General features: G+C 35.6%; 1 protein-coding gene across 7 annotated transcripts in view; it reads right to left on the bottom strand.

Annotated features, from left to right (window-relative positions):
- Positions 1–17,517, bottom strand: part of CENPC (centromere protein C) — a 91,665-nt gene that overhangs the window by 20,275 nt on the left and 53,873 nt on the right. For 5 of the 7 annotated variants that reach the window (XM_059065739.2, XM_067035718.1, XM_067035720.1 and 2 more), the window contains 3 exons: positions 15,048–15,309; positions 8,415–8,558; positions 7,266–7,348 (listed from right to left, as the gene is read on the bottom strand). In XM_059065739.2, coding sequence (XP_058921722.1) covers positions 7,266–7,348; positions 8,415–8,558; positions 15,048–15,309 — 489 coding nt within the window. The remainder of the gene's footprint in view (positions 1–7,265; positions 7,349–8,414; positions 8,559–15,047; positions 15,310–17,517) is intronic. The other 2 variants (XM_067035717.1, XM_067035719.1) reach the window with 1 other exon arrangement.

Genomic DNA, 17,517 nt, shown 5'->3' with positions numbered 1-17,517 from the left:
GCCTCCCACCCTCCTAATCCCACCCATCTAGGTGGTCGCAAAGCACTGAGCTGATCTCCCTGTGCTATGCATCTGCTTCCCACTCGCTATCTATTTTACATTTTGTAGTGTATAGATGTCCCTGCCACTCTCTCACTTCATCCCAGCTTACCCTTCTCCCTCCCTGTGTCCGCAAGTCCATTCTCTACGTCTGTGTTTTTATTCCTGTCCTGCCCCTAGGTTTATCAGAACCATTTTTTTTTTTCAGATTCCATGTATATATGTTAGCATACAGTATTTATTTCTCTCTTTCTGGCTTACTTCACTATGTATGACAGACTCTAGGTCCATCTACCTCATTATGAATAACTCAATTTCGTTTCTTTTTATGGCTGAGTAATATTCCATTGTAAACATGTGCCACATCTTCTTTATCCATTCATCTGTCAACTTGACAATACATTTTATTACTCCCTTTGCTTTTCACTGCTGAGAAATGAAGGCTAGTGAAAAACAGTATAATATGTCTCTAGATTTTGCTACAGTGAATATATCTTAAGATGATAACAGTTACAAGTAACAAAAACAGGTTTTCTATTGCTTGTGCACTTTAAGTGAAATAAGCCACTGGGTGGATAAAAATGCAAGGTGTGATAATGAATAATTACTGTGTTAATAAAATAATCTATGATTCTTAAAGTTGTAAATAGTGAAACCGTACTGAATTTACTTAGCAGTGTGACAATTAGGTCAAGAGTTCTAAACTTTAGTGTGATAAATAGCATCTAAACATAGCAACCATCAATTCTTTCCCTTCCTATGCACAAACGCTGTTCTTTATCAAGAGGCAAAGTTTAATTGCCTTCTCCTTTAATCACCACTGGCCTTAGTGAGTTGCTTGACTAATGGAATGTGCAGAAATGACATTCTGGGACTCTGAAAGCTAATTCCTCAGAAGACATGCAGGTGCCACCTGGATCTCTTGGAACTTCAGTCTGAGGAAAGACAGCAATCATTATGAATACTGATTACCCCAAGACTGTCATGCTCTGAGGAAACCCAAGATAACTAAGTGGAAAGGCCACGTGGAGGAAAAGAGATGCTTGGCCAGCCCCCAATTATTTCAGCCACCCTGGCAGGGTACCAAATATGTAAGTAGATAAGTCACCGTGGATTTCTAGTCCAGCTGATATTTCAAATGACTCCAGCCCCAGCAGCTTGCATCTAACTACAAATGCTTGAGAGAGCCAAAATAAGAATTGCCCAGCTAATAAGCTAAGTCAACCCACAGAACCATAAGAGATAAATTGACTGTTGTATTAAGCCACTAAGTTAGGGATGGTAAGTTATGCGCAAAATGAAACTAGAACACTTAATATCCATGAACCATCTTAGATTTCTGATACAATTTTGTGTGTAATATACATTTCCTGAAAAGCAGGTCTAAGTTTTCATTACATTCTCAGCTAAAGAGTAGAAGATTTCTTTTTGGGGATCACGAAAGTGTTCTAAAATTTACTGTGGTGATAATTATAAACTACTGAATTATATACTATAAATGGGTTAGTTGTATGGTATGTGAAGTACATCCCAAAAAAGATACTCCAAAAGAAAAATACAATTTCCCTTGTACTTTCCACTATAACAAGTAGAGGGCTAGTTGTTCTTGGAAATTTTCCTATAGCATTGGACTCTGGAGGCAACTCTTAGAGCCAAGAGAAGGAACAAAGCAAATGAGTAAATATACTGAGGATAATAGGAGCCAGCCTTCTCACTATCCTTGAGAAAGGGTTTATTAAAATGGAAAAGGGACAGTCGAACATGTTGGACTGGAGCCGGAGGTACCGATGTGAACTCATGGTTTCTAAATACAGACATACCTCAGAGATATTAAGAGTTTGGTTCCAGACCACTGCAATAAAACAAATTTGGCAATAAAGCGAGTAGCATGAATATTTTTGTTTCCCAATACATACAAAAGTTACGTTTACACTAGAATGTAGTCTATTAAGTGTGCAAAAGCATTATGCCTAAAAATCAATGTATCTTAAATACTTTATTGCTAAAAAATGCTACATATCATCCTGTGCCTTCTGCAAGTCATAATTTTTTCTTACAATAGTAACAAAGATCACTGGTCACAGATTACCATAATATAATAATAATGAAATATTATGTGAATTACCAAAATGTGATATAGAGATACTAAGTGAGCAAATGCCATTGGAAAATGGTGCCAATTGACTTGTTTGATCAGGGCTGCCTGCTACAAAACTTCAATTTGTAAAAAATGCAAAATCTGTGACACACATTAAAGCAAAGAGCAATAAAGCAAGGGATGCCTGAATAAATACAGAAAGAAAATACAGATGCTTGTATATGTACAGTGCACATATATATGTATGTGTGTGTTTATGTATTTCCTACCTCAGTCCACTGAGAGAACCTAAAAGCAGTGATATCCCAGTAACAATGAGTACACCAAGCACTCAAATCTAAGTTTCTAAATGTCATCCCTCCACTAGGTTCCTTTGGAGAAATAACTGATTCTAGAGTAGAGGCAGGGGAAGGAGCCTGGAACATCTTCTGCCAAAAAATAAGATAGTATTCAAAAAATGACAGAAACATGACAAAAGGTCTCAGGAACCAGTTGAAAGATGTCTCCTCCCAGCCAAATCTGGCACAATTTGAGTACCAGAATAAATGATAAAGATTATAACCCGCTGAATAAAATAGGAACCCAGTAGTAGTCCATAATAATATAAATAAGTGAATAATGAATAAATAAATGGGGAAGGAGTAAGTAAAACTATTTCTTATAGAATGCCAACTAATTAACAGAGAAGAAATTAGGGAAATAGAAAATAGTAATTTGGTACCACCATTAGTGGATTCAGGTGGGAATATTCAAAAGATGCTAATATTGGTGCAGAGGTTTGAAAAGGAACAAGTTACTAAAATAGGATATCATTCCACAAAATACTTATCAATTACCAAAGAGAAAAACCCTCAGTGGAGGAGAAACCTGGCAGACAATAACTTGAACAGGTGATGAAGATTAAAATCATGAATAGAGGGGCTTCCCTGGTGACGCAGTGGTTAAGAATCCACCTGCCAATGCAGGAGACACCGGTTCGAGCCCTGGTCTGGGAAGATCCAATATGCCGTGGGGCGACTAAGCCCGTGTGCCACAACTACTGAAGCCCACACACCTAGAGCCCGTGTTCTGCAAGAGAAGTCACCACAATGAGAAGCCTGCACACCACAATGAAGAGTAGCTTCCACTCGCTGTAACTAGAGAAAGCTAGCACGCAGCAATGAAGACCCAACACAGCCAAAAATAAATAAATAAAATAAATTTATTTGAAAATTAAATAAATAAATAAATAAAATCACTAGTAGAAAATGAGTCAGCACTGTGTGCCTCCTAATGTGATGCACAAAGAACACAGCATCATTTCTGTAGTATTTCTGTCAAATATGTATGGCTCACATCTGATCATGAGGAAATATTAGAGACACCCAGGTTGAAGGTCATTCTAAAGAATGAAAAGCGTGTACACTTTAAAAAAGTGTCAAGGTCAGGAAAATTAGAAGAAGACTAAAGAACTATTCCTTATTAAAGGAAACTGAAGGGACATGAGACCCAAACACAGTCCATGATCCTAGATTGGATCCTGAACCAGAGAGAAAAAGGAACATTGATGGAACTGCTGGTGAAATCTGCATGGAGTCAGTGAAGGAAGACTAGTGTTATATTAATGCTGATTTCCTGATGTGGATGGATGAAGAGTGATTATGTTTTTGTCTTGCATCATGTCTGCATATACTCACACATAATAATATGTATGTGACTTGTACTTGAACAGCCCAACAAAAAGACTAATAAACATGTATAAACATTTGTGTAGAGATGGCAGGGAGGAAAATGAAACAAATATTGTAAAATGTTGGCAATTATGGAAACTGGATGAAGGGGTTATGGTATTTGAGTAAATTTAAAATTATTTCCCAGAAGAGTAGAAAACAAAACAAAGCAAAACACAGAGACAACTCCAGAATTTCAAAGACTAGCAAAGCCTAATAAGCATGAAAATGGAAGAAACAGGTTATTTACAAAGGAAAAAAGAAGTAAGGCTGGCTTACAATATCTACTCATAAGCATTAGCTATCATGAGATAAAAGAGCAATAGCTAAATAGTTTCAAGGACAAAAAGATTGTGACTCAAAAGACTTCTATTATTTGACTAGTTGATCACTGTGATAAAAAAGAAAGTTCCTGAGTCCTTGCTAGCATATGTGAGACTATCTACCAACTTTACAAAGAAGTAACAAAGCATATTTGTTAAACATTTATTAAAGGAAAAAAATACTGACTGAGAAAGTCAAATATAAAAATTCAATCATGCTGTTTGAAGCACTCTACTTTAGTTTGGTAAAAAAAAAAAAAAAAAGGTTAAGTAAAAGGAAGAAAAAAAACAAAACAAAAGAAAGCAGGGAGTCACAATGTTAATATTAGACAAAAAAAGACTACAAAGTAAAAGCCTTGTAACTGGTCAAGAAGGTAAATTTGACCCAAACAGGTACATTCCATATACAAACTTACATGCTCAGTAAGAGCACTGAAATGTACATAGTAAAGACTGCAGGAAATAGGAGAGACAGACCACTGCAAAGCAAACACTTTACTTCAATTCTGGCAGTCCTTAACAGACCTCACAAATGATAAGGATACAAAGGATAAGAATAATATGAAACACTGAATGTACAAATCTAAGATCCTGTTCTTTTCCCTCAAATCTGCCCTTCTGTAGTAGTCTCCAAATCAAGAAATGACAATGCCATTCTTCCAGGTGCTCAGGCCAAAAACTTTAAAGTCCATTATCCTTGACACCTCACTTTCTTTTACACCTTACATCCCATCCATCAGGAAATCATGTTGACTCTACCATCAAAACCACCTAAAATCCTACTACTGCTCTCCACCTTCCGCTGCTAACCCCCTAGTCCAAGCTATCACCTCACAAAGGGATTACTAATGTCTCGCCAACTGGTCTCCCTGCTTCCAACCTTACAGCTGCCCCCTTAAAACTTATCAGTCCACCCCTAATGTGTATTCTACAGCAGCCGCAATGATTCTGTTGAAAGGTTAGTCATGTCTCTCCTCTGCTCAAAATTATCCAATGGCTTCCCATCTCTCTCAGTAAAGCCCGAAAGCCTTTAACATCCTATATGATCTTTCATTCTTGTTAGCTCTGTGACATCTCTCCTACTACCCTCTCCCTCTCTTCCTTAACTCCAGCCTTCCCAGCCTCCTTGGTGTTTCTTGATCAAAACCTTTGCCCTTATCTTCCCTCTGCATGAGGCACTATTTCCCCATACAGCTGCACAATTTGATTTCTCACCTTTTTCATATCTTCACTCTAATTATCACTTCTTCAGTAAGACCTTTTCTGCCCATCTACCTAAAAATGTAATTCCCATTTCCCACCCTAAAAATCCCTGCTTGGGCTTCCCTGGTGGCGCAGTGGTTGAGAGTCTGCCTGCCAATGCAGGGGACACGGGTTTGTGCCCCAGTCCGGGAAGATCCCACATGCCGTGGAGCGGCTAGGCCTGTGAGACATGGCCACTGAGCCTGCGCGTCCGGAGCCTGTGTTCCGCAATGGGAGAGGCCACAACAGTGAGAGGCCCATGTACCGCAAAAAAACAAAAACAAACAAACAAACAAAAATCCCTGCTTTAATTTTCTACTCTCAACATCCAACAAATCACAAGTTTTGACATCTTTTTCCCTTAGAAGAATGCATAGTAAGTATTCCATAATATTCCATAAATATTTAAGAATTTTGTAAATATTCAAAGTATACTAAAAATATATATTCACTTACATTAACAAAATGAGTGTATATATATTTTTAATCCGTATCTGTATAAAAAAAGTAATATTCTCTTCTTCAAGCATCCATGGAAGAATTATAAAATTCTTCCATGAATTTTATGTGTTCTAACCATACTCTAGAACACAAAGAAAATTCAAAGAATTAATAAGACAGGGCAAAGTTATCAAGAACAATGAAATGAAACTATAAATTATTATTATTATTATTTTTTTTTTTTTGGTATGCGGGCCTCTCACTGTTGTGGCCTCCAGACGCACAGGCTCAGCAGCCATGGCTCACGGGCCCAGCCGCTCTGCGGCATGTGGGATCTTCCCGGACCGAGGCACAAACCCGTGTCCCCTGCATCGACAGGTGGATTCTCAACCACTGCACCACCAGGGAAGCCCGAAACTATAAACTATCAACAAAAGAACAAAACAAAACGCAACTTCTTAGGATAACAGCCAACATTGCATAACTAACATATACCAGGTATTAAAACTAAGCAAAGAATGTGTATTCATCTTTGTATCAATCTATGAGATTAGAATTGATATCGCCAGTGTACAAATAAGGAAGTTGAAGCTAAGAACACTGAAATTTCTTACTCAAGACAGCATAGCTAATAAGTGGTAAAGCTAGATTCAATCCCAGGTTCCTGACTCTGGAGACCAAACACTTGACTAATGCACTCTTTTAAATAACACCTGGGTCAAAGAAAAATCACTATAATTCAGAGTGTACAACAATAAGAACACTCTATTGACAAAAAAAAAGCCTTTAATTTTAAACTAAAACTATACTCCAGAAAATTCAGCTTTTTCTTTACCAAATAAAAAGCAGAAAAATAAATATAAAAAGTATTCCACTTAGAGGAGAAAAATAATAAAGTAAATCTAAACACAAGGGGAAGAAACAATTTAAATGGAAAAAGAATTAATGAATTAGGAAAGAAAAAAACAGTATAAGAGATTATATTTCAAGCACATTCTTCAGGGACATAAAAAATTATAAAACTCTATTAAGAGGCATTTTTAAAACTTCAACACTTAGCTTCAGTAATCATCAATATATGTCTGATCTTGCTTCATTTATACCCTTATCAGCTTTAAAATACTGCAGTATGTGTCTTAAGTGCCAATTATATTATGTCCTATTCAAAGAAAGGACTGTCATTCATCTCTCTCATTCTTTCTCCCTCTCTCTCTTCTCCCTCCCTCCTTCCCTCACGTAGGTATAAGTTCTTAGAAATCTCTAACAATAAAGTAAGGCTCTTAAGGATAGGTATTCAATACATATTTGCCACAAAAATGTTACTGGTGATAATTTAAATAAAACATAGCACACCTTATTCCACATGCATAACACTATAAAAATCAAGACAGTAGAAAATAAATCATAACTTACTCGAACTTTCCTGAACTTCATTATCATCCACATCTGAATTATTCATTCCAGAAGTTAAATAATTCTTGAGCCTAGAAGGTCCACTTAAGAAAAAAAGGTAAACCACAAAATTTGTGCATTTATATCTATCTAATATATCTACCTTAATGGTCATTTTTATCCTAAAACTGCCAAAGGTTTTTTTCTTATAAAAATATTAATAGTATACTTATTTGCTGCATAAAACAAAAAGTCTACAATTTAATCCTACATTTGACTTGTCAAACATGGTAATACTGAATTTTATAACCTTTTAAACTAACTCATGACTCAAGTTACAAATTTAAGTCAACTAACACTGATAAAAATCAAATCATAAGAAATAAAATTAGAAATAAATCAGCTTATCTTAATTTTTTTTAAACTACAGGCAAAAACAAGCAATTTAAAATATAGTTCAGAAATTGTTCAGAGATGATTCAGTTTATCCCAGTCCTAGATCCTCTTCCTCCTATTATGAGCCCAAGACAGGCCTAGTGGTCACAGGCTCCCAAAGAGTAAAGCAATCTTAGCCGTCCCTTCAAACTCTGAGAATCTGCTATAATTTACCATTCCTTCATTTTGAAAAAGGGTGTATGACTTCAGATATTAGGAGACTAGGTTAATTTGGTTTGCTCACTGAATATGCTCTTTTTAAAACTTATATCCACAAATTCTTAGATGATGCCCCTTTCAAAAGGTTCAGCCTAATTCTAACTCCCCTCTTCTGAGTGTGATATAGACTTTAGAAGACTTCAAAGACTAGGTCATCAAAAGACACTATGGCCTCCATCATAGTCACACTTTCTCTTGGATCACCTGCTTTGTGGGAAGCCAGCTAGCTACCATACTGAATACCCCTATGGAGAGAACCACATGACAAGAAACTGTGGCCTCCAGCTACCTTTTAAGTGCAAACCAGATAGATATCTTGACTGCTATACCTCATGAGATTCCCTGAGCCATAACTAGCCAGCTAATTCTCTCCCAGATTTCTACCCACACAAACTGTGAAATAATGTTTGCAAGGCACTAACAAAATTAATATTAAGCTTTGTGAGTAATTTGTTACACAGCAGTTGGTAACAAATACAGTGAGTAAATCCTATTATCCTTAGAATGCATGCATACCTTCTTTCCAAAAGTGAAGTCCCAGGCTCTCTAGAATCCACATTTGACTCTGCTGGTGTCTTGCATGTATATCCACTGATCTGAGACTTTTGATGAACATTTTGTGCAGCCATACTATCTTGATCCTTTGAGCTTCCTGTACCTCTATGAAAATGAAGTTTGTAACTGTTTACATTTCTTCAAAAAATATTTCTTCTAGAAACATTACACAAGGTGGGTAGACAATATAACATTGGCTATTACAAATATCAGATAACCTTGTTCAGGTCCTAAAACTTACAACTAGTCCAGGAAGGAAATTTGACTTTAGAACCTACCAAGAGTTCTAATTTGAAAAATTCTGATAAAAGAAATGGTACAGACCTGGCCTAGCCTAACTAAGATAGACATGATGATAGGAGGGCACTGGGAGACATTACCTACAGGCAGCTTATGATGTATACTACACAGTTAAATCTATCACAGTTTTTGCTGAAATTGTTTTATGTGGTACCTCTACTCAGCCTACTAAGGAAGAGCACAGTGCTCAGAGGGAATCTAAGCTCATCTCTTTGGTAGCTGCCAGCTAACTAGCTTACCCCAAATATATGCAAACAAGATACATTATTCCTAGACTGCATAATTCTCTCTCCACTCTCACATCTTACAAGTCCTATGTTTTAATTTGTTTCTTGACTCAGTCCACCAGCCTATTCTTATCATTTGTGAAAAAAAAATCTTTAGTTATGTTTGCAACAAAACTAAAGAGCATCCAAACTTCTGAGTATTCTTTGATAGTTTATTTCTGGAGTTTCTAGTCTCCCTCTAAGTCCTACCATCAGAGTCAAAAGAAAAAAAAAAAAAGGATTATTAGAGAATACTATAAACAACTGTATGCTAACAAATTAGATAACCTAGATGGAAAGGACAAATTCCTAGAAACACACAAATTACCAAAACTGATTCAAGAGAAAAATAAACAATTTCAGAAGACTTATAACAAAAGAATAAATCAGTAATCAAAAAACTACCCAGAAAGAAAAGCCCAGGCCCAGATGGTTTCACCACTGAATTCTACCATCATTCAAAGACTTAATACAAATTCTTCACAACTCTTCCAAAAAAGAAAAGAGCACTTCCCAACTCATTTTATGAAGTCAGTGTTACCCTGAAAACAAAACCAGACAAAGACATCACAAGAAAACTACAGCCACCCCCAAAAAAACCAAAACAAAACAAAAGACCCTCAAAAAAAACTAGCAACATTTTATCAACTAAAAAAATTTATCACATGATCACCTCAGTAGATGCAAAAAAAAAAAAAAAGCATTTGACAAAATGCATGTTTTCACTACAAAAACACTCAACAGAGGGAAGGATATACAGTGGAGAAAAGACAGCCTCTTCAATAAGTGGTGCTGGGAAAACTGGACAGCTACATGTGAAAGTATGAAATTAGAACACTCCCTAACACCACACACAAAAATAAACTCAAAATGGGTTAAAGACCTAAATGTAAGGCCAGACACTATCAAACTCTTAGAGGAAAACATAGGCAGAACACTCTATGACATAAATCACAGCAAGATCCTTTTTGACCCATCTCCTAGAGAAATGGAAATAAAAACAAAAATAAACAAATGGGACCTAATGAAACTTAAAAGCTTTTGCACAGCAAAGGATACCATAAACAAGACCAAAAGACAACCCTCAGAATGGGAGAAAATATTTGCAAATGAAGCAACTGACAAAGGATTAATCTCCAAAATTTATAAGCAACTCAGGCAGCTCAATAACAAAAAAACAAACAACCCAATCCAAAAATGGGCAGAAGAACTAAATAGACATTTCTCCAAAGAAGATATACAGATTGCTAACAAACACATGAAAGAATGCTCAACATCATTAATCATTAGAGAAATGCAAATCAAAACTACAATGAGATATCATTTCACACCGGTCAGACTGGCCATCATCAAAAACTCTAGAAACAATAAATGCTGGAGAGGGTGTGGAGAAAAGGGAACCCTCTTGCACTGCTGGTGGGAATGTAAATTGATACAGCCACTATGGAGAACAGTATGGAGGTTCCTTAAAAAACTACAAATAGAACTACCATACGACCCAGCAATCCCACTACTGGGCATATACCCTGTGAAAACCATACTTCAAAAAGAGTCATGTACCAAAATGTTCATTGCAGCTCTATGTACAATAGCCAGGACATGGAAGCAACCTAAGTGTCCATCAACAGATGAATGGATAAAGAAGATGTGGCACATATATACAATGGAATATTACTCAGCCATAAAAAGAAATGAAACTGAGTTATTTATAATGAGGTGGATGGACCTGGAGTCTGTCATACAGAGTGAAGTAAGTCAGAAGGAGAAAAACAAATACCGTATGCTAACACATATATATGGACTCTAAGGAAAAAAAATGTCATGAAGAGATTAGTGGTAGGACGGGAATAAAACACAGACTTACTAGAGCATGGACTTGAGGATATGGGGAGGGGGAAGGGTAAGCTGTGACGAAGTGAGAGAGTGGCAGGGACATATATACACTATCAAATGTAAATTAGATAGCTAGTGGGAAGCTGCCGCATAGCACAGGGAGATCACCTCTGTGCTCTGTGACCACATAGAGGGGTGGGATAGAGAAGGTGGGAGAGAGGGTGATGCAAGAGGGAAGAGATATGGGAACATATGTATATGTGTAACTGATTCACTTTGTTGTAAAGAAAAAACTAACACACTATTGTAAAACAGTTATACTCCAATAAAGATGTTTAAAAAAAAAAAAAAAACACTCAACAAACTAGGAATAAAAAGGAACTTCCTCAACCTGATAAAAGAACATCTATGAAAAACCCACAGCTAATAACATATTGAATGGTGAAAGACTCGATGCTTTCCCCCTAAAATTAAGAACAAGACAAGGAAGTCTGCTACTGTCACTTCTACTTAGCATAGTACTAAAGATTTCAGCCAGGACAAGAATGCAAGAAAAAGCATCCAGATTGGAAAGGGAAAAATAAAACTATCACTATTCACAAATGACATGATCTTGTACTTAGAAAGTCCTACAGAATCTACTAAAAAGCTCTCAGAACTAATACATCAGTTCAACAAGATGGCAGGATAAAGATCAAAATACAAAGATCAATTGTATGTCTATACATTTGCAATGATCAATCCAAAAATAAAATTTAAAAAGCAATTCCATTCACAACAGCATCAAAAGGGATACTTAGGAATGAACTTAACAAAAGAAGTGTAAAACATATTCTGAAAATACTGTTGAGAGAAATTAAAGATCTAAATAATAGGACAAACACTCCTGTTCATGGATCAGTAGACACTGTTAAGATGGAAATATTCCTCAAACCAATAGATTCAACACAATCCACTTCAGAATTCTAACTGACATCTTTGCAGAAATTGACATACTGATTCTAAAACTTATATGGAATTCCAAGGGACTTAGAATAGACAAATTACTCCTGAAAAAGAAAAATCACACTTCCTGACTTCAAAACTTACCTCTAAGCAATAGTAATCAAGACAGTGTGGTTCTAGAATAACAACTAATATATAGACAACAGAATAAAACTGAGAATCCAGAAATAAGCCTATACATCTATGGTCAGCTGATTTTCAAAAATGGTGCTAAGACCATTCGACAAACAGTTATGGGAAAACTGGATGGATAGTCACATGCAAAAGAATGAAGCTGGACTTTTCACAGCATATACAAAAATTAACTCAAAATGGATCAAAGAATTAAATTTAAGTGCTAAAACTACAAAACTCTTAGGAAAAAAACATGGGAGTAAATCTTCATGAACTTGGACTGGGCAAAGGATTCTTAGATATGACACCAAAAGTACAAGCAACAATGGATAAAACAGATCAATGGAACTTTATCAAAATTAAAAACTTTTGTGCTTCAAAGGACACCATCAAGAAAGTGAGACAGTCCAAAGAATGAGAGAGAAGATTATCAAATATCATTTATTTGATGACACTTGTATCTAGAATATATTAAAACCTCATACAATTCAATTAAAACAAAAGACAATCCCCAAAAAATCAGGCAAAGGATCTGAGTAAATCTTTCTGTAAAGATTGGCAAATGGCCAATAAGCACATGAAAAGATGCTCAACATCGTTAGTCTTCACAGAAATGAAAATCAAAACCGCAATGAGATGCCATTTCTTACCAACTAGGATGGCTAGAATCAAAAAATCAGATAATAACAAATGTTGGCAAGGATGTGGAGACACTGGAAGCCTTAAACACTGCTGGTAGGAATATAAAATGGTGCAGATGCTTTGGAAAACAGTCTTGCAGCTCCTCAAAGGATTAATGTAAAGTTACCATATGACTCAGCAATTCCATTGTACACAAATGTTTATACCAGCAATATTCATAATAGCCAAAAGGTAGAAACAACCCAAATGTCCAGCAATGGATGAATGATAAACAAAACATAATGTAACAAAATGAAATAGCCCTCAATCATAAAAAGGGATGAATTACTGATACATGGTACAACATGGATAAAACTTAAAAATACACAAACTGAAAGAAGTCAATGCAAAAAACCTCATACTATATGATTTCACTCATATGAAAGTCCAGGATAGAGAAATGTGTAGACAGAAAGTAGGTTAGTGGTTCCTTAGAGTTGCTGGGGAGGGGAACAGGGAGGTGATAGCTAAAGGACCCTAATGATGAAAATGTTCTAAAATTGACTATTTTGACAGTTTGCACCATCAGTGAATACAATAAAAACCAATGAATTCTACACGTCACGAGTGAACTATATATGAGTTATACCTCAATAAAGCTGTTAAAAAATCTAATGTAGTAAACTTCTCTTCCAAATGGCTTATAAGACATAATATAAAAATTAAGTGCTTATACAAATTTAAAATGAGAGAAATTCAAAGATTTCTAGAGGGTAATTGCTTCTTATACTTTAAAAGCACTAGCTCTTTAAGATTTTTTTTTTTCTAAACACTTTAAGAAGAAAATAAGGGTGTTAGCTTGTAGTTTAATTAATGACCATGGTTACTAAGTTTTAAGAAGCAAAAAATATCACTTTAGACAAGTTAAAATTTTAGTATGTTACTTGTATAAAGGAGAAGTTCAAATAATATTTTTTTCCATGTAATATTTCTGATCAGGAAGACTCCTTAGACAAATTAGACATATTCATATTTTAATGTAATAATGCCTCTTTTTTTTGCCTTTCCTAAATACAGAACAATAATACTGTTAACATGCTTTTTAAATCTAAATTATCTTTGAGTTTTCCATGAGAGCCACTGAGTAACCACAAAGACTTATCTTCCCACCTTATGGCAAGTAGAATACCAAAATAATTACATATTTGATCTTTCATTTATAGTAAGTAGCTTAATGACTATACAGGTTAACTAAACAAATGTCTCAAAGATCTTCCTTTCTATGAATCCAGATACCAAACAGGCTTTCTTAAGCAGATACTGTAGCAACTATCAACTCTGGATATTTCTCATTAGACTAACTCCTTCTCACTGTGCATAAGATAAGAGTTGTTTTAGGGGTACTAGCTCAAATTCAGAAACTCAACATAAAAACTCAATTTTTATACCTTAGTATTTCTCTCAACCCATAGCTAAGGCTTATCTGCTTTGTTTAATAAAACAGTGATTTATTATTATTAATACATTCAAGTAAAAACAGTTGGACTAATAAAAGACCTACATATCCAATGACACACTATTTATTTTATCTAAGTGTACCTTCCTCATATGTAAAGAGAACTAACACCTGTCCTATCAACCTCTTAAGAGTCTTGATGAAAATCAAATGATATTAAGGAACAAGCTAATATAAATATGGAAGTCTGATATAAAACAGAGAAGGCATTACAAATCAGTGGGGGGAAATTCACTACTCAATGAACTGTTTAGATAGTATGCACTATAATGACATACACTAATGTATTTTAGAGCACTCTATCATTTATTTCAACACATCCCCACCACCTGCAGCTTCTCACACATAATATGTATTATTTTTTTAATGAATGAATGAGTGAATGCGCTATCAAAATGCAAAAGTGCATAAAAACAATACTTACCTCAGTAGGTTGTCAGGACTGATGAGAATTCATTGAAAGCATCTAGTGAATACTTGATACATAGTAAGCACTAAAATATGTTAACTATTATTATCTTATGGGGAAAAGAATTAAGATGTATTCCTGATTATTGTAATTACATTAACTTCATTTAAAAGAAAACTCAAATGATACACTTAAATGTGATTAAGATGATAAATTTTATGTTATATGTTTTTATCACAATTTTTAAAAAGGGATTGTTAGGTGACAATAATGCTTATCTTATTAAATTTATCACTCACACCCCATGTGCTATATATTATTCCCCATTTTAATATGAGGAAACATTCAGAGTACTATTTTGCCCGAGGTGTCACCCAGCTAATAGCAGAGCATGGATTTACTAGCAGGTCTGTCAGATTGCAGACTCCTTTATGCTAACATCGCCTCTATATAAATGATTAAATAACATAGACAAATTATTAAATGCCAAACAAAAATAACTGCACTGTACACATAAGAGACATTATTACCCAGAAGGATTAAGGTTTTTCTTCTCAGCTGGGTCTGCCTCACTGCTTTCCAATGACTCATTCTGGGAACAACCGGAATCTTTAGCATTTAAAACCTTCTGTGTTCTTGAGCTGCCTTCATTAGTTCTCTTCTGCCTTTTAAATGGAATAGTTTTTTTCCCAGTATTCTTAGATGATTGGTTTGTTTTTTCAGCAGGTTTTTGTTTGCTGTTACGATACAATGACAATTCACTTCTTACTGAAGAATTGCTAGAAAAAGGACCTAAAGGATTAAATGATAATCTAAAGTTAGTATAATGTTTGATTATTCAGCTCACTAAAATACCAACATAATTTATATTTTACATGTAAACACATACACACAGCAATCTCATAGGCTATATTTGTTTTCTTTTCTTTTAAGATTTTTTTAATGTGGACCATGTTTAAAGTCTTTATTGAATTTGTTACAATATTGCTTCTGTTTTATGTTTTGGTTTTTTCGGCCCCAAGGCATGTGGGATCTTAGCTCCCCAACCAGGGATCGAACCCGCACCCCCTAAGCTGGAAGGCAAAGTCTCAACCACTGGACTGCCAGGAAAGTCCCTCACAGGCTGTATTTGTTTTCAAGTTAAATTCATAAACTATGCAGTTCTTCAATTTATAGATACATGTACCAAACCTTTTAAATTTATCACGAGTTTCCAAAACCATCCTCTCTGGCTCTGCCCACTACTCTTCTAGTCATCCTTAAGATCCTGGTATTTCCCCAGGTACCAGCTTCATCTTCTCAGTCTATGTACCTTCTCTGAGGGACCTATCAACCCATAACTTTAATTACTATCTACATGCTGATATCTATAATATTCACCTACCACTCTCCCCCAAATCTGCCACTCTGGTTTTATTTCCTATCTTAATGAAAAGTATAACTAACTACCCAGATGCCTAAATCAGAAATCTGAGTCATCCAAGACTCCTTTCCCTTTCCACAAGCAATCCCTAAATCCTGTCATTTTACTTTTTTTAAATGTCTTTCAAATCCTCTTCTTTTAAGCTCTGCTGCCTGTCATTAGCAGGGACTTTTATCATTTCTTATCTGGGCCATTAAAACAGCCTCTTAACTCATCTCCTTTCTCAAGCCTTGCCATTCTTCAATCCATCCTTCACACTGCTTCAAGAATCATCCTTGGAAAACACAAACTGCATCACTACAATCCTGGTTAAAATCTTTTCATGATTACCTATAGCTTAAGGATCAAGTCTAAATATTTTCAATTCTAATTTATTACTACATCTAGAGAGCTTATTTCATTAATCGTAACTCTCAACAGTCTCCTCCAAACAGACAAATCAAAAACAAGGCAGCAGTACTGAACTATTTGCATTTCTCCAAAGCAATGATCTTAAATAGTCCCTAGACCAGCAGATCAGCATCACTTGGGAATTTGTTTGAAATGAAAATTCTCAGGCCTTACCTCAGACCTACTAACCCACAACTTTCAGAGTAGGGTCCTATAATTTGTGTTTTAACAACTCCTCCAGATAATTCTAATGAAACAAAAGATCAAGCTCTCAGCTCCAGATCTCTACACATGCTACTTCTGCTTGAAACATTCCATCCTTTTTCCTCACCACACCCAATCACTTAGCTGACTCCTAATCCAATCTTCAGGAAGGCTTCTCTAATTCCCAAGGCTAAATTAGGTAGCTTTCTCTCAGTCCTTTGACAATGTTTATCATACATCTGATTGTTTACTTATCACTCTCTTCCAGCAGACTGGCAATCCTTAAGACCAAGACTGATGTTTTACCTATCTTTATATTCCTCATGCCTAACAGCAAGGGCAGGATTATGGTGAAGCAAGAGTAGCCTAGGGTAGAAAAAATTTTTTTCCCAGTTTTACTGGGAAAAAATTGACATATTAACACTGTACAAGTTTAAGGTACAGAATATAATAATTAATATATGTATATATCGCAAAATGATTATGAGAGTATATCTTAAAAGTTCTCATAAGGAAAAAATAAAAATTCTAACTAGGGTGGAAAATTTAAAAAGGTGTTTACTCCAAGTCACTCACACAACCCTAAGACCAAGCGTCTCCTTAAATTTCCCATTCTAGGTTGCTCATCTGCCTCATCTAGACCTGGCCCAGCCTAACACCATTCCTGCCTCACAGTAGAAACTCAATAAATGTTTCTCGACATATATGAAAAAGCAGGAGGGTCACGTGTACACTACAGGCAGTAGATCAAGAGTCAAGAAATCTGGGTTCCATTATTTTCCAAATCTAGCACAAAGGTCTATAACCTTAGGGGGAACTTATGTTGCTTTCCTATGCTTCAGACTTAGTTTCTTCTTCCATCAGATGAAGGAGTTTGGTGATCTGTAAGCATTCCTCCACTTTTGTGACTCTCTACTTGATCAGCAACCCAACATGTCTCAGGACTGATACATTTCAGGTCTTTTTTGGTAAATTTTGGAGTT

This window comes from Kogia breviceps, chromosome 6 (genome assembly GCF_026419965.1).
Source record: "Kogia breviceps isolate mKogBre1 chromosome 6, mKogBre1 haplotype 1, whole genome shotgun sequence".
NCBI lineage: Eukaryota > Metazoa > Chordata > Mammalia > Artiodactyla > Physeteridae > Kogia > Kogia breviceps.
The sequence above is the reverse complement of the archived record's forward strand: the minus strand, read 5'-3'. Positions and strand labels throughout refer to the sequence as shown.